The following is a 24231-nucleotide window of genomic DNA, read 5'->3' on the forward strand; positions in this document are numbered from 1 at the left end:
CTCCTAGAAGTCATGTTAGTTATGGGAAAGAAGGAAGAAATGAATCGATGATGGACGACGAGTGCTTAGAATATCGCTCTACCCCTTTGCTCTGCTTCAAACTCACAACATGGAGTGACCATTCAGTTCCCAGAATTCGATCTTTCTCCTGTGTATACTCCCCCACAAGCTGAAGGTCTTGTCCAACCTCGTCCAATGCATGTCTTAGTTTCTAATATGAAAGAAGGCCCTACTATAAAAGAAAATCGAATTGTCCATGTCATACACATATCACATCAGCGTATTGTTGAGGATTATAAATACTATGAGTCGATTCCTCAAGATACACGTCATGTGACAAGTAACGAGTCTGCTGAGAAATACAGTGCTTTGGAAGAACGAATCAAAGTGGTATAATGTTTTAATGCATTTGGTATTAATGCTTTGGACATGTGCCTGGCTCCAGACATGGTAATTCCTGTGAAGTTCAAGATACCCGACTTCGAGAAATATAAGGGCCTTAGTTACTCTAGGAACCACTTACGAATGTTTTGCAGGAAGATGGTTGCTTATGCCTGCGATAAGAAGTTGATGATCTATTGCTTCCATGATAGCCTGAGTGGGGTATCTTTGGATTGGTATATGCAACTGGAGCATGCATGTATCCGAACATGATAGGACCTCATAAGTGCATTCCTAAAGTAATATCAGTACAATCTATATATGACTCCCAGCTAAGGATGCTCATGGACGATTAATTTTCATAACCAATCGATAACCATATATAATCCATATATTATAACTGGTTATTAAAACCAATTATCATAATCAATTCTCATTTTTTTTAAATGGTTATAAACTAGTTATTAACCGATTATATCCATATCTAATTTAGAATTCATTTTGATTTAAATTTTTTTAAAACTTTATTCTTTTCAAGAATTTTTTATATTTAGTTTTTTTTTCTTTTTAAAAAAAATATTTTTTTTCAAAAAATTAAAAAAAAAAATGCATTTTTGTTTTGAAAAAAATATTTGTAATTGTTTTTATTTTTTGAAAAAATATTTTTTTTCAAAAATAATGAAAAATTGTTTTTAAAAAAAAATATATTTTTTCAATATAAAAAAAACTTTTTTCAAGAAAATATATATATTTTTTATCATAATTTTTTTGAAAAGATAAAAGAAAATTGTTTTCTTTTTCAGAATTATTTTTAAAAAATCATTTTTGTTGAAAAAAAAAATTCATAATTTTTTCTTTTCAAAAAAACAAATCTTATATTTTTGTCATTTGAATTATTTAAAAAAAATTATAAAAAAGTTTTTTTTTTAAATAGAAAATTGGATATTTATTATGGATATGGATATCCAAAAAATGGATTTGGTTAAAACTATATTAATAAAATATCCAAATGGATTGGTTAAAACCATTTTAAAAATTAACCGGTTTTTAATAACTGGATTTGGATATGGATATGGATAATTCAAATAACCGGTTAATTTAAGCACCCATATGTAAGATGTTAAACTTCTTCATAAGTTCTTTGGTCTACTTGCTATGATGGATGTAGTTCCTTCTGGACTTTAATTGATTTGAATCCCCTGAAAGAACTTGACTTCTCCCACCAGACTCATCTCAAACGCTGCCTGCATAGACTTAGCAAATTCCTTACACAAAGTAGCATTAGCAAAACCAAATATGATATTATCAACATAAATTTAAACAACACGAATATCATTTTTGAATGACTTGCAAAATAAAGTTGTATCAACCTTCCCTCTGGTGAAATCATTTTCTAAAAGAAGATTGCTTAATCTTTCATACCATGCTCTGGGAGCTTGTTTCAGACCATACAATGATTTCTTAAGTTTGAAAACAAAATCTGGATTTTTAGGATTTGCAAAACCAGGGGGTTGGTGTACATACACTTCTTCAGTAATGTAACCATTCAGAAATAAACTCTTAACATCCATCTGATACAAGATGATATTATGATTAACAACAGAGGAAATTAAAAGACAAATATACTTTAACCTGGCAACTGGTGCAAAGGTTTATGTATAAGTAATCCCCTCTTGCTGACTATAACCTTGTGCTACCAGTCGAACCTTGTTTCTTACTATCTCTCCTTATTCGTTCAACTTGTTTTTGAAGATCCGTCTTATTCCAATAATGTGAGTTCCTTTGGGTCTTGGCACCAGATCTCACACATCATTTCTGGAGAATTGATTAAGTTCCTCTTGCATATCCAGAATCCATTATGTGTCCAGAACTGCTTCATTAATTGATGTAGGCTCTATCAAAAACACCAAGCCCATAAGAGTCTCTTCAGAAGGTTTGAATGAGGATCTAGTTCTGATAGGTTCAAATTTGTCTCCAAGAATCAATTCTTCAGAATGTAAAGATCTTTGGCAGTGCCTTCTCAGAGGAATCTGAGCTTTAATAACTTCTGATTGAGGAACTTCAATGTCTTTTGCTTCAGCTTCTTTGGCTTTTGAAGTCTTTCCTTTAGAACCTGAATAAGTGATCTCCAGATCTGTAAATTTCTCAACTAGCTTTGACTTTTCAAATTCAAGCTTATCATCAAATCTGACATGTATTTATTCCTCAACAATTTGTGTTTCAGTGTTGTATACTTTATAGCCTTTTGAGCGTTCTGATTATCCTAACATGATGCACTTCTGTGTCTTAGAATCAAACTTGCTCAAATTCTCCTTAGTGTTCAACATAAAACAAGAACATCCAAAATTATGAAAGTATGAAATGTTGGGCTTCATATTCTTCCATAATTCATAAAGAGTTTTATCCATAATATCTTATAGAGATCATGTTCTGAATATACCATGTTGTGTTGATTGCCTCTGCCCAAAAATGCTTAGCCATATTAGTCTCGTTGATCATGGTTCTGGCCATCTCTTGTAAAGTCTTATTCTTCCTTTCTACAACTCCATTTTGTTGTGGAGTTCTAGGGCAGGAGAAATCTTGAGAGATTCCATTAGCATCAAAGAGTTTTTCAAAATCTTTGTTTTCAAATTCTCCACCATGATCACTTATGACTTTTACAATCCTGAGATCCTTCTCATTTTTCACTTGGGAGAAGAAGGTAGAAATCATAAAATGTGACTCATCCTTGTGTCTGAGAAATTTTACCCACGTACATCTACTGTAGTCATCAATAATGACTAGTCTATACTTCTTACCATTGATAGAGGCAGTTCTCGCTGGTCCAAACAAGTCAATGTGAAAAAGCTCTAATGGTCTGGAGGTTGAGACAACATTTCTAGCCTTGAAAGAAGTTTTAGAAAACTTGCCTTTCTGACATGCTACACAAAGAGCATCTGAAGCAAACTTCAGATTTGGCAGGCCTCTGACTAAATTAAGCTTATTTAGCTAAGATATCCTCTTCATGCTAACATGGCCTAAAAGTCTATGCCATGTCCACTGCTCTTCATTTACAGACATAAGACATTTCACATTTTGATTCTTCAAATCGGGAAGTCTTATTTTATAAATGTTTCCTTTTCCTATTGAAAATAACCAAGCTATCCTTTTGAATGACAAATTTACAGGACTTTTGATTGAAAATAATGTCATAACCATTGTCACTTAATTGACTTATATACAACAAATTATGCATTAATCCTTCAACTAAAAGAACATTAGTAATGGAAGGGAGTTTATCGTTACCTACATTTTTGAGCCAATGATCTTCACTTTCTGATCACCTCCGAAACCGATGATGCCTTCAGGCTTAACTTCAAGGGTTTGGAACATATGCCTTCTTTCCCGTCATGTATCGCAAGCATCCAGAGTCCAGGTACCATGATTGGTATCTCAACCCCGTTGCTAAGGATATCTGCAACATATACAATTTTATCCTCATGTATCCACATCTGCTTGGATCCTTTGGGGTTAGTCTTCTCAGAGTTCTTAACAAACTTGGGTTTTTGTGCAGGATATCTATACATGAATCCATAATAGAAACGAGAATGAGGTTTCGCTTTAGCCTTAGGTTAAGAAGCAATTCTAGCTTTAGGCATAACTCCATTTTGTTCCCCAAAAGGGACAAAATGGGACTGAAGACTATTGGGCTTATCATCTTTTTCAGAATCATATTCATCATCAGAATCATAGCCAATACCCCTTACTCTGTTTCTGCTAAAGCCATAAATCATGGAAGCCATTAAGCTTCTAGCAAGAAATTTCGGGAAAGATTTATCATACTTCTTTATGATATCACCTAAAGTTGTAGAGGCTTTTGGAAGAATTTCCTTTTCAGGTTTTGAGACTCTTGCTTTAAGGCACAGAGTTGTTGTTTTTCAAAATGATGTTTTCTTCACTTAAACTTGAAAAGTATTTCTGAAGCTCACAATAAGCTTTTGATTTAGATACATGAATCTTCTTTTGTATTTGTTCAGAAGATTATGATATTTTTCCAGAACTTCTGATAAACTAGATTCAAGCTCGGAACGAGAAAGTTCAGAAAATACCTCTTCAGAATCTGACTCATATTTTGATTCTAATTGAATCGTTTCTACAGGAGCTTCTGCGCAAGCCATCAATGCCATGTTAGCTTGCTCTTCCTCAAAAGTATCTTCTGAAGAATCGGAATCATCCCATGTTTCCATCAGAGCTTTCTTCTTTCCTCTAAAGTTCTTTTTGGGTATGTCTTTCTTTAACTTGGGAAATTCATTCTTGAAGTGGCCAGGCTCCTTGCACTCAAAGCACATGAGTTCTTTTCCAGATCCAGCCTTCTTAGATCCAGAAGTGGACTCATAACGACCACCTGTCCTTCTTTGTCCTATGAATTTGCCTTGCCCTTTCTTCCAGAGTTTGTTAACGCGTCTGAAAAGAAGAGACAATTCTTATTCTTCTTTTGATTTCTCTTCAGACTCTTCATTAGTTTCTTCTTGAAGAGCTTTTGTCTTCTCAGATATTCCTAAAGACTTCAGAACAATATATTTTTTCTTTCTCTCTGGCTCATCTTCCTCGAGTTCAATCTCATGACTTCTTAAAGAACTAACCGGTTTTTTAAGAGAAAGTTCTTTAATAGAAGTGTTGTTCAGATCCTTTGATAACTTAAGAGCAGTTACCATAGGTCTCCAACGCTTAAGTATACTCCTGATGATCTTCTTAACATGATCAGCAGTAGAATACCCTTTGTCCAGAATCTTAAGTCCTGCGACAAGAGTTTAAACCCTTGAGAGCATGTTCTCAATAATTTCCTCATTCTCCATCTTGAACGCTTCATATTTTTGAATCAAGGCCAGAGCCTTGGTTTCTTTGACTTGTGTGTTCCCTTCATGCGTCATCCTCAGAGAATCAAATATAGAATTTGCAGTATCTCTGTTGGTGATCTTTTCATACTCAGTGTATGAAATAGCATTTAGAAAAATGGTTCTTGCTTTGTGATGATTCTTATAATCTTTCTTTCGTTGATATGTCATCACTCTTCTTTCAACTTTATTGGCAATTGCATTTACTAGGTGTACATAGACATCAACTACCATATCCCATAGATCAACATCGTGACCTATAAAGAAGCTCTCAATTCTAACATTCCAATAGTCAAATCCACCTCCATCTGGAATATAAGGTTTAGCATTATAATGATCTCTATCATTTGTTTGAGCAACTGGTGGTGGAATATTAGTCATGTATTTCACAATGGATTTTTATCTAACACTGTTAAGTGTTTGATATCTTATCAAGACTAGAACCGGTGCTCTGATTCCAATTAAAGGTGGCAAGAAACACAAGAAATGAGAATTTGAATTGGATTTCTAAAACAAATGCTTTTTCAAAACCAACTCAATTAAGCAATAACAGGAACAAGAAAAATAACAAAATTATTTGTATACTAGTTTGTTGTTAACGAAGTTACCTCCAGTCCACCATACCAAGGTAATTTTTCCTTCTCAACAATGACTTAATCCACTATAACCGAAACTGATTACAGACACCACAAAGATAAGTCGTCTTTGCCTTCTTAAGTCCATCTGACTAAAACCTAGTCACTCAAGGAAATAATTCAAATAACTTTGAGATTTACAAGTGTGTGTTTACAAAGAATGCTTCTAAGAAAGCAGATTAACATAAGTTAAATACAATTAATATCTTCACACAATAACGAGCAAAAACTCAATGTGTGTTTATAAAGACTATACACACAAAATATATACTTCAACAAAAGCGTGCGTATGAGCAATATCGTGAGTGTTAGCTTTGTAAAAATAACATAAGCAAGTTCTTAGAGAACAATGCATTGTTATCATCAAAAATAAAAGTCAGATGCAGAACCAAATCTTGTTCTTACAATTGTCACAAAAATACGTCTTCTATTTGAACCATTATCGAACCTTCTGATAACCACAATGAATCATAATTTGGAGGCCTCCATATGAATCCATTGAAGCATTTGATCACAATATTCAAACTCTTATTCATTTTTAAAATGACTACCAACATTTACCGCCTTCATAACAACACATTGGACATTCAGAGACACAACTTGTTGGGGACAAACATCGGGGTGCACCATATCTAATGAAAACAGTTACCACAAAACAGTCAATAAGCGCAACTGCTGTAAACAAAGCTGAAAAATGGACACAAACAAATACCAGAAATGCATTTTCGGGTAAGTTCATACTTGTTCCGGAGATACATTTCTGAAAAAAAACGCTAGTTTTTTAAGACAGAAACAAGGTTAATGTGTGCAATGAGACTCGAAATAAATGATTTTTACATAGAATTTCAACTTTTTTTACTCCCTTGAATGTGATGAACCACAAGATTGAGGATTTGGAGTGAAAATAGGGATTGAGAATGGAAGGGTTTTTTGTGAGAGTTTGTAATGAAAGACAAGTATGACTGTGTGATCATGTAGTTTTGTCTATATCAACAAATTATTCAGAAAATGCATCTGCGGGAAAAACTGACATGCAAAGGTGACAGTAATTTTCAAAATCCCGTCTCAAACTTTCGAAGATGCATCTCCGGAATTTTCACTGGACTGATCATTTACGAATATATTTTTGGAAAATTCCATAAATGTATATTCGGTATTAAAAAAAACCTAACTTGTAGGGCGTCACTCAGAATGACCTTCGTTGAATGTATATTTGGTCCGTCTGAAGATGCATCATTGAAAATTAGAGGATATTTTAATATTTTCGTGTAATACTTAAGAAATATATATGATGAATTAAAAAATTCCATTAAGATACATGTAAGTTGAAAGTCCAACATTACTTGAAAAAGTTGGAAGACCCAGTTGTACATAAATACATATTGTAAAGAAATTAAGAACAACTAAGTTTGTTTATGTAGAGATAGGACACATATTCTGTGAATAAAGTTAAGGCTTATGTATTTTTTAACAAGCACAAATGGAAGGGGTGAAAATAAAACAATCATATAAGAAAATTTGGAGTCTCTCAACATAACTATCATCATAGAGGTTCGAATGATCCTCCCCAGATCAACAATTTGATGGTCAAATTTAGAGAGATACCTAAGAATAAAGAAGAAAACTTCAAGAGTCTAACAAAAGTCATGGATGAAGGAAATCTATATAATAAAATAGGATTCCTTCCTCCTTCTCCACCCTCCTCCTTAAATACTTGAGCAAAAGGAAAACAAAACACATCCTTGCTGTTAAAAGCATCCTTTAAGGAGGTCTATATAAAGACATATCCTTGTAGACAAAAGCATGAAACCAAATCATATGATAATAAAATATAGTTAATTGTTTGAGTCATATATACACTTTCTAGCCTTAATTGTAAAAGTGTTTGAGTGCACATCATCTTTGTTACATGTGAAGCGCCAATCAATTACCACCGTTCATCTCAACCAACTCCTTAAACCGCATGCATTAGTTGTCACAACTTTATATATATATTATATATATATAATATATATATATATATATATATATATATATATATAATATATATATATATATTATATATATATATATATATATATTATATATATTATATATATATATATATATATATATAAGAAAATATTTTTATTTCCATTTAAATTTAAATATTATCACTCCTCATCAAACATATATAATTGTTTAAATTTAAATTTTTTTTGATCAATTTTAGATCTTAATATTTATTTTAAACATATAATTATAAATATCATATCATAACTAATATCTATCTCTAACTTCATTTAGGATGTCGTGACTGTTTGTCATTATGCATTATTATATAGAAACATTACGTCAATTTGAATATAAAAATATCACGCCTAGATATAAATTCAATAGGATATAAAAAATAAATGATTTGATTTACTAAAAAAGGATACAAAGTATATACTCTATGTGGATATGATGAGCCTATTTAGTGCCGCGAACTTAGCAATTGACATTATTAACTTTCCCGCCTATTGGAGAAATAAAGAAAGGACTAAAAAAGATTAGCCCCTTTAATTACTTTATTTTATTCTATTATACTTTACAGTTACTTTGATGCGTGACATGATAATATTGACCCATGGACATTGAAAAAGACAATCACAAACTCTAATGTTGATGTAAATATATTGTCACTGTCTAATAAGGATTAGTTTTACATCTTCAAAATAATCTCTTTCATGAAAATAGAGACTAAAAGTGAACAATTTTTTTTAGAAATTAAAATTTAAAACTAGTGATTTTGTAACGATAAAAAATATATTTAACTATTTATTATTTCATTAATTTTATATTATAAGTTGTGTTGAGAAAAAATGACATTAAATTATAAATTATTTTATCATATTAATCCTATTTTTCTAATATATTTATAAATATTTATTATTTTTTTAAAAAATTATTTAAATCATGTTTACATTATTTTATATTCAATTCTTCAATTCATTTCAATTCTTAGATTCATTATTTATAAATTTAAATAATAAATTTTAATTAAATATTACTCTATTTTATTCAATTCGAGCATATTCTATCCATCCAAACATTCTCTCTGTCTCATAAAACATGAGTCAATTAAATATAATGATTTTTAATTTTCTATACACAAACTAATAAATTATTTGTAGGCATGCAACTAAATAAATCACATATCCTGAAAATTAAAGAAAATTCATAGTCTCAATATGTCATAATTGCTTTCAATATATTTCCATAAATACATTCAAACATTTCACTTAAATCTCATTTAAAAAGGAATCTTACATTCTAGCCTAAATTATTTAAAAAGTATTTATTTATTTAGCTCTTTATTATTTTAACTTTTCTAGAGAGAATCACCGTTTGATCTCCGCGTTAATTGACATTTAATTTAATAGAAAGAATCACCATTCGATCACCGGAACTGCGAGAGAGAATTAAAATTATTAATGTTAAAAAAAACAACACAAACTAGAACATGTAACATTACCCTAGTAAAAAACAACACATGCCAGAACAATGCCAACTTATTCTATCTTCCATTCCCAATATCCTTTTTTCTTCCACCCACATGCAAATCCCAAGCACTTTCTACACACCACTTACTCATCCCAATCAACCAAAACTCAAACTCCAATATTTTAACACAAAAAGTCCAAACAACACCAAAGAACCACCTTTCACACAAACCAGTTATTCCTCTCTTTCTCTCTCTAAATGGCCACTCTAGCAGACATTGGTGTCTCAGCTGCTATCAACATACTCTCAGCTCTTGCTTTCTTGCTAGCATTTGCTTTACTCAGAATTCAACCTATCAATGACAGAATCTATTTCCCAAAATGGTATATCACTGCGGGAAGAACCAACCCAAGAACCTCTGCAAATTTTGTTGGAAAATTTGTCAATCTTAATTTCAAGACTTATTTGACTTTTCTCAATTGGATGCCACAAGCTTTGAGAATGACTGAGACTGAGATTATCAATCATGCTGGTCTTGATTCTGCTGTTTTTCTTAGAATTTATGCTCTTGGGTACTCTTCTTACACTTTTTTCTTAATCATAAAGTTTCAATTTTTATCCCAAATTATCACTCTATGTTGCTTAATTTTTGTTGCAGTTATATTTTCCAGCATAACTCATAATGGGTTATGAAAAAAATTTAATTTTTTTTAATTGTGTTAAAAAGGTTTAATTTTTAAGGTACATTGTTAAATTGGAATTTTGATTGTTATGCCGTGTAGTTTTCAACTTTCTTTTTAGCTAATGGTAGCTTTTTGTTTTTTTCTTGAGGAGTTTTCGTGTGAGATTCAACTTTGGTGTTTGTTGCATGTGATTTGTTGCTGCATTTTCTTCTTTCCTTCATGTTCCCTCAATTTCTGTTCTGTTTCATGTGTGTGAGTTTTGTTGTTGTTGCGTGTGAGGTTTGCAATATTTCCGTCCATGGTAATTAAGTATGTTTTGGTTATGTGGTGACAAAAGTAAAGTTTGACTGAATTAATCTTGATAAAATTGATTTTGGTTGAAAGTGAATTGAACATTAAGTGATTTATGTTTGATACTTTCACAAAGAAATAGTAAGATTTTTATCCATTTATGTTTGGATAGTTTGGATTAGAATTGCTTTTGTGTATGTCTGCATTTCCATAAACTGGAGAATTGATTCTATGCAACCGCAGAAGCTAGAAATATTAGCTTCTAGGTATAATTGATTTTGGGACTGGAATCAATTTTGAAGTCAAAAGTCAAACATGGTCAAATCACATTTGACTAATCGAAAGGTGATTATAGGAAGTAGAAACTTGAAAGTAAACATAGTGTATGATTGGAGGTATAAAATAGATTTTAACATGTTTGGTGTTCTAAAAGGATAATTGATTTTTCCTTCATAATTGATTCTACTTTTGAATCAAAGCTATGATTTGTAACTTTTGAATCTAAATGTGATTTTTACACTGAAGTTTACTATTCAATTTCACTTTTGCAAGAATGCACCCAAACAAATAAGTTTATCTTTAACTCGCTTTTAAGCACAACCAGTTTTTCAGTATCAAAATCACTTAAAATCAATTTTTGTTCAACGCAGAAACCAAACACATTGAATTATCAATATAGTCCTCATGTTAGAGATATAGTATAAACTATAAAATCAATTTACCTTAATACTGAAATTATTTTATAAATTGTTTTGAGCATTCTGATTAATTTTTAAGTACTTGTATTTCAGCTTAAAGATGTTTGTTCCAGTGACAATTGTGGCACTTCTCATTCTTATTCCAGTCAATGTTTCAAGTGGAACATTGTTTTTCCTAAGAAGAGAATTGGTAGTGAGTGATATTGATAAACTTTCAATATCAAATGTTCCACCTAAATCTTTAAGGTATGAACAATTCACAACATTCCAAGTTCGTTCTTTCTAACTCTTCCTTTCGTGTTTATGTCTAACCGATGCAATTGTTTATTTCAGATTTTTTGTTCACATAGGATTGGAATACCTGTTCACAATATGGATTTGTTTTCTGCTCTACAAGGAGTATGATAATGTAGCGTTAATGAGATTGCATTTCCTGGCCTCACAACGCAGGCGCGTGGAGCAATTTACGGTAAGCTCCAAGTTCTAATTCAGCGTGGATTTTCCGCTTCTGGTTCGTTTGAAGCATCTTTCGAAATCCTCATGGTTCTCATTGTTGTTGCAGGTAGTTGTCAGGAATGTCCCTCATATGTCTGGTCACTCGGTATCGGATAGTGTGGACAGCTTCTTTCAAACAAACCACCCGGATCATTATATTGGACACCAGGTAATGAATTTTATAACGGTCTTGGTCGGTGAGGTTTGTTAAAAATAAACTAATCTTAAAGTACTTAGGAAGAGTAATACTATTTAGAGCTTTTGAAAAGGTAAGTTGTTTTCATCTTATTTTCATCAACGTTTGAAAATAGCTTTTAAAAAGAACTTATAGCTAATATGAGAAAAGTTTGACTTTATTTATTTTATCTTTTGTCACAGAAATAACTTATACATAAGCACTTAATTTAAGTTAGTCATATTCTTATTGTTTAAGTTCATTTTTCAGGCTGTCTACAATGCAAACAGATTTGCTAAATTTGTGAGAAGACGAGATAGACTTCAAAATTGGCTCGACTATTACCGCCTAAAGTTTCAAAAGCATCCTCATACGAGGCCAACGATCAAGGTATGTAATCGGTATGAGTACAACAAGTACATTATGTGACTTAAACAAGAATCTATTCGGACACAAGATCTGACGGTGTTATCGCTTTTCATTTTCTAGACCGGATGTTTAGGACTTTGGGGAAGGAAAGTTGATGCTATCGAGTACTATGAACAACATATTAAGGCACTCGATAAAAAGGTAAGTTGTTTTTGTTTCTATGTTTCGTGTTATTGTTTTCATTTTCACTTCAACTGATGAACATGAGAGAATATATATCTAATATGTTCTTGCGTAGATGACATTGGAGCGCCAGAAGATTATAAAAGATCCGAAATCTATTTTGCCTGTGGCTTTTCTTTCGTTCAATTCGCGTTGGGGAGCATCGGTATGCGCGCAGACCGTACAAAGCAAAAATCCTACACTCTGGTTGACTGATTGGGCTCCAGAGCCACACGACATATATTGGCGAAACCTGGCTATACCGTTTGTTTCTTTAACTATCCGGAAACTTATAATAACGTTGTTGGTGTTTGCGTTGGTGTTCTTCTACATGATTCCCATTGCTTTTGTGCAATCCCTTGCGAATTTGGATGGTCTTGAAAAAGTTGCCCCTTTCCTCACACCAGTAATAGAATTGTGAGTGAACTACAATGTGCTCTTGAAGTAAATAGACACGATTTTCCGATTCTATCGATGTTAGATTCTAGATTAAAAATTGTTTTTGCTTTTGGCAGGAAATTCATCAAGTCCTTTCTACAAGGTTTTCTTCCTGGTTTGGCCCTTAAAATATTTCTATACATTCTACCTTCAGTTCTGATGATTATGTCGAAAATCGAGGGATATATTGCGTTATCAACACTTGAGCGAAAAACAGCGGCAAAATATTATTACTTTATGCTAGTGAATGTTTTCTTGGGAAGCATAATTACTGGAACCGCATTCGAGCAACTGCATGCTTTTCTTCACCAGTCACCTACACAGTATGTTTTCTTGTTAATCTTTTCGTAGTTTTCTCGCTGCCTCTACGTGACCGATTTTATTGGATTTTATCGTTGATTATAGGATTCCTAGAACCATTGGAGTTTCGATTCCAATGAAGGCTACCTTCTTTATGACATACATAATGCTTGATGGCTGGGCTGGAATTGCCAGCGAGATTCTCAGATTAAAGCCATTGGTTATATATCATCTCAAAAACGTATTCTTAGTTAAAACCGAGAGAGATCGAGAAAAGGCGATGAACCCTGGGAGTGTGGACTATCCCGAAACTCTTCCAAGCCTTCAACTATATTTCCTTCTCGGTATTGTGTATGCTGTGATGACTCCAATCCTTCTACCTTTCATACTCATCTTCTTCGCCTTCGCATATTTAGTTTATCGTCATCAGGTACGTGCCCGCCTATAAAGTTTTTCTTCGAAAATCAAACAACGCCGCACCATAAATACAATTTCTTATAATGTTTGACTACGTAGATAATCAATGTCTACCATCAACAATACGAAAGTGCTGCTGCGTTCTGGCCACAAGTCCACAGCCGCATTATAGCAAGCTTACTGATATCGCAGCTTCTTCTGTTCGGCTTACTTAGCACGAAAAAAGCAGTTAAATCTACTCCTTTACTCGTGATGTTACCAATCTTGACATTCGCATTTCACAAGTACTGCCAGAGTCGTTTCGAGCCAGCGTTTAGGAAGTATCCCCTCGAGGTATGTTGCATGTTGCATGTTGCATGTTGCGTAAGACTAACACTACAAGTTTGAGAAATGCAATTATTTTGAAGTGATTATTCTCTTAATCTATTCAGGAAGCAATGGCAAAAGATTTGTTGGAGAAAACAACAGAACCTGACCTAAACATAAAAGCATATTTAGCAGATTCTTACTTGCATCCAATCTTAAGATCATTTGAAGAGATAGAAGAAGAATTGGTTGAACTTGAAAAAGTTGAAGTGAGAGTAGATAAAAACCAAACTCATCATGTTGCTGGTCAAATATTGAGTGAGTCAAGTTCATCTTCATCTTCACCACCACATCATATTCATCAACATCAACCTTCACCACATGAGTATTACTACAATCCTCACTCTCCTCATTATAACTATCAATATCAAGATCAACCTTGAATTGAAGATAGTGGTTACATATTGCAAAGTTGCTTGACACCATTGATAGTGTTTTTCTTTTTAATGTTTATATTGACTTGGATGTTTGTTTTGGCCATTTATCTATTTGTAGTTGTAAATTATTATCATATTTTTTTTGATGTAAATGATATGGTTTCTTTTAAAACAGACAACATTGCTACTTAGACACTAAATTTGACATCAAGGTTGAATCAAGCTTTTCCTTATTATTTGCTTATTTATAACCGTCTTAGTTCTTTTATTTATATTCCATATCTAATGATGTTAATCCTCATTTGGGTCATAACTGTTAAGTATTATTCAATCTCAATCACAATTAATCATTTTTTTTACTTATGATTACTCTAAGCATTCTTTCATTGTTTATTGGTTTATGTTTTGTCATTGATTCTAGACATAACTCAATTTTAGGGTAACTAAATCAATTCTTTATTATATGACCATTCTATCTTTCTTATATGCTTAGTTCCTTAAGCATATGATTGGTTACGAACCACAAATGGGTGCAATTGGAATTGGAAAACTGATGAAAGATGACTTTGATCTTCTTTACGGTGGTGTGGGATGGGCCTGCATAGTTAGCAATTCAATACTCAAGTCAGTTCAAGATTCAAGAAGAGTATAGTGAAAAGTGGAGATCAGAGATTGTAACTTGGTCTTAGAGTGTGACCTGATTTTATATCTTGGACCAAGTGGAATGGATATTCGATTGATTGGGCCTTGATCATTTAGCCCCTTGGCTGGTCTAGAACACTTGCCCCCAAGGTTTCGTCGGGGACTGAAGGAGCCAATGGAAGCCTTAGTTGACAATGACCAGCCTCTATGACGTGGTCCAATGTGGAATGGAACTGAAAGCTTATGACCAATTTTTAAAAAAGTAATGGGGAACAAACGCATTTAATATGGTTTCATCATTGAAATATTTCGTCACCCTTTTCTGACACATGTAGTGACGTGATCAGCTAGAATATGGCACAACTTAAAGAGTACTCGAGTGCACTCGAGTTGGCGTATATCCATGAGTGAAAATTTGATCGTTGATCTTGCGATTTTTTTTCTATATTTTTTCTTGATCCTTTCAGTTGATGTTGCTTATAAATAGGGCAAGTTGAGTATTTGGAATTTTTTGCAACCTTTAGTATTCAAATATACAGTTTCTTTTCAGAAGGAAAAAAACTTTGTTTCTTCTTCCCTGAGAGTACCACTAGAGCGCGATTTCAGAGTTTTTCTTAAAAAATAATAATTAAAGCACTTAGAAAAGCATTTCAAAGGAGTGTACTTATCGTACCAACCATGCATTCTCCGATCAGATTCATCTTTCCTCCGGTGAGTCTCCTTCCCCGTCAGACGACTAGAATTGGTTTCAGAAGCGACCAAGTTATCGAATTGAGTGTGCAACTTTTCCTCAAGGTTGATGAAAGATTGAGCCATGTTCATCAGTTCCTTCATGGTATGCACTTCTCCTCTTTCCAGCTTATGTCTAAAGGAGCTACCTCGTAGTAGTCTGTTCTCGAATATCCAGTGTTTGAGACCTTCTGCAACTCTATATACTTCCACTCCCGTTGCGTGAATCGATCAATGTAAGACTACAAACTCTCTTTCCTTCCTTGATTGGTCTCGCTCAAGCCAATTACAATCACTAACTGCCTTTTTCGGGCAGTGAAGTAAGCGGTGAAGATCTTGTGGAAGTTTGTCCAGGACTCAACGCTCCCGTTTGGTAGAACGTTAAACCATAATTGGTCAGTCAAATCAAGGTTAGCGCGAATAATTTAGACTTGGAGGCTTATACAACATGGAAGTAATTTAATCGTTCGTTGACGAGTTACACGTGCTTGTCCAGGTCTCCTTTCCCATTGTATTTGCCCAACTTAAGGCTTCTCCACTGCTTTTAGTATTATGCTATCCAAAGTACGGGCGCATAATGGATGCTTCTGCAGATTCTTTGGAGGATATTTTTCTACCTGGTTCTGTGTAGCTTGGTTGCCTCGATCTCCCTCTGGGGTCTGAAGAGAACTTTGGTACTTCTTATTATTATGGTGATTTCGTAATTTTAGAGCTTCATATCTTCTTTTTGACACAACTTCTTGTACGATGTTCTCTTGTAGAGGCGCATTGTGTAGGCTTTCTTCGAGAAGAAGAAATATCTCTTATATTTCTTGTGTTCTATTTTTGAATAATGTTTTACTTGTTGTTCAACAATTCATAGGCGTTTGGCTCGCAATAGTTGGAAGCCAGACAATGATTATGGTTGTGCAGTTGGTGGTGGTATTAGAGGTCTGATCGGAGGCACCAGTGTAAATCTTACGATGTGAGGATGTTGGAGTAGATCTAGATGTAGCGGAGTCTTACCTATTTGATTTGTAATACCATGAGGATGAGGCAGGGAGGTTAATTGATCGCCACTTGAGCGACATCGGCAACGATAACCACTTCACGTAATGCGATGAACGAGTAACTCTAGATCCATCCATATGTGAAAAGTTTGGAAGTAAAGAATCTGGAACTTCAGAAAATCAAAGTTGATACGCTGCTTGATTAGGTCGAACATAATGAACCTCCGTGTTCGATTTTGAGAACTCTTGATCCAATAAAATTGAAAAAGGTTTTGAACCGATGAATCGAAGAGTGAACGTGGGATTGTAGAAAACACGGGAATTAGAAGTCGGTTCCTCCAGACGACGTCGTTGTTCTGTTTCATAACCAGAATTGATCCGTGAATCAGCGGTTGCGATGGATAACCATGGATCTGAGCTTCTGATGCGGTAGAGGAGAGGTTGACCTGCAAGGTTAGCACTCCAACGATCAAGTCCATATGTGAGAGAGAATAACAAATGAAAATTAGGTTTAAAAATGTAAACCTGAATTCTTCGCGCCTATCCTTTATATAGTAGGGCAGTTATAACGACCCGTTATTTTCTAGACGTCTGATGTGGAAAGTTATCGAATACATCTTGGATTTTGATGACCTATATTCTCTCGTACGATAGTTCTCTTGTTGCGAAGGTTCTAGACGACGAGTAGTAACTTTCTTTGAGTGATCGACCGATAATCATTTCTGTCAATTCAGAACAAACTTAACATTTATCTAATCGGTATGCGCATTAAGCATGATCTAAGCAAAATATTATATTAGGGTACGAGAAACCCTTTTGTTGGTACTATCAATTATTTTTGTATCAAACATAGCCTTAATCTCTCAACTTTTTTATATATTGTTTTCCAAATTAATTTGTTATATTTCATTGATTAAAAATTTTTGTGTTTTTTTCTAAAGCAAACTTGTCTAACTCGCATCCATCGTGGGTAATATCATATGCCGAACCAATTGCTTATATCAAACCTAACCTACTATTAAAGTTTTGGCCCATTTCTTCTAGATAAAACCATTATCAAAAGTAGAAAAACAGAAATGTATCATTTTCTAATAAAAAGAAGAATATTTGTAGAAACCTTATACCAAATCTGAAAATCCACTTTAGTTTTAAAAAGTCCAACAGCAAAACTTCAAAAATTAGAACACATCATTTTCTAAAACTAAGATAACAAATTATTTGTTCCGTTATGAAATTAAAATTAATGAGTGAATTATCAGTTGTGATGGATAATAATAGATCTGAATTTTCAATATGGTGGAAAAAATATTGATACGTAAGATTAACACTTCAATGATGAAATCAGTATGTAACAGAGAAAAGTGAGAGAACATTAGATTTTAAATTGTATACATGAATTCTTCACGCATATCTTTTATATAGTAAAGTGGTTATAACAACTTGTAATTCGTTAGACGTATAATGCAGAGAGCAGTTGAATACAACTTGAATTTGGAGCCCTTGTATTCTCCCTAGGATAGTTCTCTTGTGTTGCGAAGGTTCTAGATGAATCATAACTCTATTTAAATGGTCGGCCAATGACAGTTACAGTCGGCCCGAAACACCATCCATCTCATTAACATTTAAAATTCTCTTTATTTTAAAACAATTAGAATTTTAGAATTTTTATCTATTTTATTTTTAAACAATTATATTTTAAAATATTAATATAATATTTATGATTATTATTTTATATTAATATATCTTATTTATTGAGTTTCACAACAATTAACTAATCTGATAATAATAATAATAATAATAATTAATAATAATATTTTAATAAAAGATATTAAATTATTTTTATATGTAAAATACTTTTAAGTTTTTATTTATTTTATAATAATATCCTTCTCAAATTTTCAACTACATTAATTATTTCTTTACTAATATATTATTAATTATAATATATCTTTTTAATTTAATATATTTTTTTGGTTCATATGTTAAATTTGAAGTTTATTTTCGTCTCTTAATTTAAAAATAGTCAAAATTAATCTTTCACTTTTTAAAACTTATCATATTAGTCATTTTTATCTAATTAACAACGAATTTAGTGATCGATTTTTAAGTTTTTCCGTCAACTAACTTGACGCATTTTAAAGATTTAAGGACCAATATGAATTTTTTAAAATTAAAAATCAAAATGAACACCAAAATTAAGTTACAAAACAAAGATAAAACGAATATTATATATTTTTTAATCTAAAAAAAAATTGTACAAAAACATTTTCTAATTCTTTTCATAGAGATAAATTTTCAATACAATTGGGAGTGTTCACTTTTGAGTTGGACTGAGTTTGACATAACTTAATATCCAACCCTTTTAATTTGAGAATTTTTTAATACACCGTATGATTTACTAGCACACCTCGAAAAAATACAATAATACCGTTAGATTTCAAATATGCATCTCCGGACACACGCCAAACACATACAACCAAAGTTGATTTTGAGTCACGCCTCAGGCTTGTGCCTATTTTGCATCTGGAGATACATCTACATAAACCTTACGAAGTTTCATTTCCTTAGCATACTAAAGCAGGAGAGCAGAAAAACCAACAAGTTGTAGGTTGACAAAATAAAATTACCATTAATAACATAAGATAAGCATTACATAAGTGATGTTAACATTAACTAAACATTATATTTCAATATCCAGGTGGATGCTTCAACATCTTCATAATATCTTAGACCGATCTCGAAATCGTCGCATCCACCTCGATCAGAACTTTTGTTTCTAAACGGAAAAAGTATTTCACATAGCCTTTATCTACATTCATCTTCAACTCAAAGTTGGTGAACTCAATCTTTCATTCGTTGTCAATCGACAGTGAAAGATACTCGAACTTCAAAAAAAAATTATTGTCTTTGTAAGGTAGTAGATCCTGCAGTATGTATTTTAAATCTACTAGAGGGGTGTACTCATTGAACTTAAATTGAATTGAAGGCTCCACGTCGTTGAAGTAGATATATGTGATATGTTAATTGATGTTCATTCTGGTGTAATGTGTACTGGTATGAAACATGACATAAGAGGCCATAGTTATAGTAGTTGAAGACAAATATGGACCCTCTGAAATTTTATCTTGTACCAGAAAATGTTCTGAAAATGCATCTCTCGTGTCATCCTGTTATCTTAATCCAAAGATGTATTTTTGAAACCTCTCAGAAAATATATATATATATATATATATATATATATATATATATATATATATATATATATATATATATATATATATATATATATATATATATATATATATATATATATATATATCATGAGGGAAAAACATTCACATTTGGTCAAACATTCACCTAAAGGTCAAAGACTCACCCAAACAAGTGAGAGACCACATATTCACCAAAAACCTTAAGGTGATATGTGTATGGGTCCTCTTACTTATAGAGCGTTCAACCTTCACTTTTCTAAGTAATGTGGGACTTAGAACTCACACTTGTTTCTCAACAATCTTCCACTCAAGTGTGAATCCATCCACTATACTCCCCCTCAAGCGAAATCTCTTTCATCCACATGTTTGTACCGCCGTTGAAAGTCACCATTATCTCATCATGGGAACTTCAATGGGACACTATGTATGACCACCATGTCAGGAAGACTTTTGACACAAGGAGTCAATCTCTTACTCGAACTAGACTTTGATACCTCTGATGGGTCATCAGTAGGGGAATCATTCACATTGGATCAAACACTCACCTAAAGGTCAAAGACTCACCAAAACAGGTGAGAGAGACACCACATATTCACCCAAAACCTTGAGGTTTTATAGGTGTTTGGATCCTCTTACTTATAAAGTGTTCAACCTCCACTTTTCTAAACAATGTGGGACTTAGAATTCACACTTGTTTATATATATATATATATATATATATATATATATATATATATATATATATATATATATATATATATATATATATATATATATATATATATATATATATATATATATATATATATATATATATATATATATATATATATGCGCGATCTATATGATAATAGCTTTCAATGCAACCATAGATTTTGTTACACAGACATAGAGTGAAGAGTTATCGAAGGTGCCATATTACCAAGTTTGACATATTGGTGTCATTTGATCTCGACATCTCTCTCTCTCTCTCTCTCTCTCTCTCTCTCTCTCTCTCTGTAACAACCCGTATAATATATATCTAGAATAATATCATACAAGTGTTAATAATTGGTACTGATCCAACATAAGTGCCTAATGGCATCAATATATATATATATATATATATATATATATATATATATATATATATATATATATGTCCAAACTAAAAACATCAATGGAACATGTTATACAATAATGCCTAACAATAAAAATCTAAGAACTATGTGCAATATCTTCATTGCACACAACTCCACAGCGGAAGATCCGAATAACTGTGTCCCTTGAAACATCCATAACAGCTTCTCTTAGATTCAACCTGCAAGGATTACCTGAAAAATAACAACAATAATGTGATGAGATAATAATCTCAGCGAGTTCTCCTATCCTATGGGTCCACTCGGCTCTACAGGGTTTCTAATCAATATTCAACTCATATCCGACTCAAGTCAACAAGGGTACGGAGACTTGAGCGATGGGGAATTATCTCGCAATTGTATGGCAACATGCATCTGAGTTCTCACAACTCAACGACGATCATTATTCAAATCACGACGCATCAATTCCCGAACGGACTTACGTCTAAGCCAGGCCCGGTTCATGCATGCTCGTATAATTCGACTTTCGCGGTGGATATCGGGTCCTCTATGAGGCTTAATCCCCAGTTCAAGCGACCGTCACCCGTATGGGACTCTAACCCACCTAGGGTATCTTTCACCGTATGGGACTCTAACCCACATAGGTGTCCACCTTTCCCCCATGTCCGCCATGGTTGGGGCTCAAACCCAATTGAGGCTTGAATCATTGGTCCCACATCCCAATGCTTACACGTCTAAGCATACCAATAGAGATGTGTACCACCACATAAAAACACACATTCTGAATACATGATCGGTTTCACAAATCATCAGTTCCACGAACCATAACAAAATTCATCAATCATAGGTGACTTCATTCACCACAATACACAACAATAACATGGTATGTTCCATACAATGCGTCTCATTCTCAATCATGGCAACAATTCGTCCACGACCTCCACATAAGCGTCGTACGAATGAATACCGTAATCTCATACATATATCACACATGTTCCATAACCTAGATTATATTTCTAAGCTATTAATCAAGTTATTCTCCTAGGTTTCCTCACTCATCTTTGTAAGGTTTTTAATCATGTTATTTCACAATCAAACATATCAACAATGTTTAACATTCATCATAATATAATTCATAGCATTTATCAATCACATGATATTTTATAACATGGAACAATAATAATAGCCCTTTACGTTATCTTTCTAACGCATCAGTCTGTGTCCAAAACGAAGTTATACCACTCAATTAATTCATTAATCTATCTTAATCAAGATTTAGATTAATATTTATTAATTGCATAAGTGTTCAACAACAACGTCTTTGGCCTAGTGGTAAGGCTTGTACATGATTTGTTCATGATTTGTTTATGATTCTATAACCATTCTTTCTCTCTTCTTCTTTCTTCTCTTTTCCTCTTCTCTATTCTTCCCTTTCTTCTTTTCTTTCTTTCTGATAACTCTCTCTCTCTTTCTACCTTCTCTTCTTATCCTTTTCTTTCTCTTACAACCACACAAATATATAACATATACTTTATATATATATTATAATATTAGGTAGTAACATAAAATATCTCAATTGATATTTCATCTTCCAGTACCAATTGACCAATTATTAATGTTACCAAAAATGTCCTGTCTTGTACTTATTAATATTGGTCTGTCTCTTTATTAATAATTAATATCTTCAGAGTTCACTGGTTACTCTATTGGTCCCAATTGACAACATTTAGAGCACATAGGAGTTCCAATTGTTACAACTATCAAAAGATAGAGTACACAGGAACTCAATTGATCTCAACTGACAACTAATTGAGCATTTAAGGGAATATGGGATATTACATTCTCCCCCCCTTAAATTGAAATTCGCCCCCAAATTTCCTTCACTCAACAAACAAACAATTCTTGTATCAACGTCTTAGACCAACACTTAACTTCTCTTCGATTCCAAACCTCTGACATACTCATTCTTCTAACTTGTCCTTACTGATAAATTTCGTTCTTTCATGAACTCTTGAAACTTCTTGATTTCCATCATAATCTTATCCTGATATTGGATTAACATTTAGACTTGCTCCCACTTAATTCCTCTGCAGAAACCACGACTTCCCTTCCTTGCACTAAGTTACACAAAACATAATTACAACATCTTATCTTGACTTGGTTAATCAATACTCAGTAATTCTTCATAAGAAAACTTATTGATACCTTGACCGCACACAATATTGACTACTCTTCTCTTATTATTCCTTCAACAAATGCGACAACTTTGTAATCCATTTATTGATAATCTCATAAACTTCACTTGATCTGATAGCGTATGCTACAAGCCCTTACTCCTACTGCTTCCCTTATCTCATACTACTCCAATAAGATATCACCATTAGCACGAGATTGTTTTACTCTCATCCTTACCTCCATTCTCACGAGTAACTATCTCTCTGATCCCCATATACTTGATTGAGCTCTTTCATCCATCACCTTCGATTATGCTACTCTTGTTCCAACAGTGGAACACCTGGGATTCCTAGGCACTACTGTTTAGCTAACAATCTACAAAGAAACACACTTACCCTCCAGAGTGCTTACTATCCAAAATGGTACTAGAACCTTACCGACTTCCATTAGTAGAATAACTTCCTTAATGACTCACAAAAGTTTAGAATAAGACCAACACTCTTCAGAAGATAGGTATCCAGGAGTTACATTACTACAACCATAAAAACGTAGAACATCCAAATTCATCATGTGTTCGATGCAGCTAAACCGAATTAGTTTGACAATATCCGGTTCTGGTTACTATATTCCATATCAAATCCTCTTGTAGGGTTTTGATTCATTCAAGATTTCTTCCGACACATGATCTCGACCAATTAACAAAGTAACACTGTCAAGGAACTTTAAATCATCAACAAGACACCACTTCTAAGGAACTTAATCAATCTAGGGCGTAACTATGAGTGTCCATACACCTCATAGAGTCACACACAATATTTCATACACATCTAGAGATAACATTTCACTTCGTATCCCAAAATCATTCATCTCAATCGTCCCGTCCCATCTTCCATAATCTTAGCCCATGCTCTTACTAATATACAGTCCGAGTCACATGTTTAACTTCAAGAATCTAATTCTAGTTCCACCTTGGAAGTATAATTCATGAATCCTTCCAATAGGGTGGAGTATCATCGTACACATCCATTACCACTCTCAGGGAGTCTACATCTAAGGCTATGAATCCGAATGAATTAATCAATTTCATACTATGACCAACCACTTCACACCTTATCAATATATACCATATACCTAACTAATCTCTTCCAGATCACCACTTAATAGGTCTCTTCCAGATATGTTCCTTATAGCTATTTATAATCTTAATAGTGGTAGTTCC

The 24231-nt window shown here is 33.1% G+C and overlaps 1 protein-coding gene across 2 annotated transcripts; it reads left to right on the top strand.

Annotated features, from left to right (window-relative positions):
- Window positions 1-9360: 9360 nt before the first annotated feature.
- Window positions 9361-14430, top strand: LOC127119820 (CSC1-like protein At1g32090). 2 transcript variants are annotated; one of them, XM_051050149.1, is made up of 11 exons: window positions 9361-9927; window positions 11121-11273; window positions 11361-11496; window positions 11590-11691; window positions 11968-12087; window positions 12187-12267; window positions 12365-12705; window positions 12804-13049; window positions 13132-13456; window positions 13543-13776; window positions 13875-14430. In XM_051050149.1, the coding sequence occupies exons 1-11, from the start codon at window positions 9614-9616 to the stop codon at window positions 14190-14192; spliced, it is 2370 nt and encodes a 789-aa protein (XP_050906106.1). In that variant the 5' UTR covers window positions 9361-9613; the 3' UTR covers window positions 14193-14430. The 2 variants fall into 2 exon arrangements, with proteins under 2 accessions (XP_050906106.1, XP_050906107.1); XM_051050150.1 differs by lacking the exon at window positions 9361-9927 and adding an exon at window positions 10204-10674.
- The last annotated feature ends 9801 nt before the right edge of the window (window positions 14431-24231 follow it).

Source organism: Lathyrus oleraceus, chromosome 2, assembly GCF_024323335.1.
Source record: "Lathyrus oleraceus cultivar Zhongwan6 chromosome 2, CAAS_Psat_ZW6_1.0, whole genome shotgun sequence".
NCBI classification, from domain to species: Eukaryota; Viridiplantae; Streptophyta; class Magnoliopsida; order Fabales; family Fabaceae; genus Lathyrus; species Lathyrus oleraceus.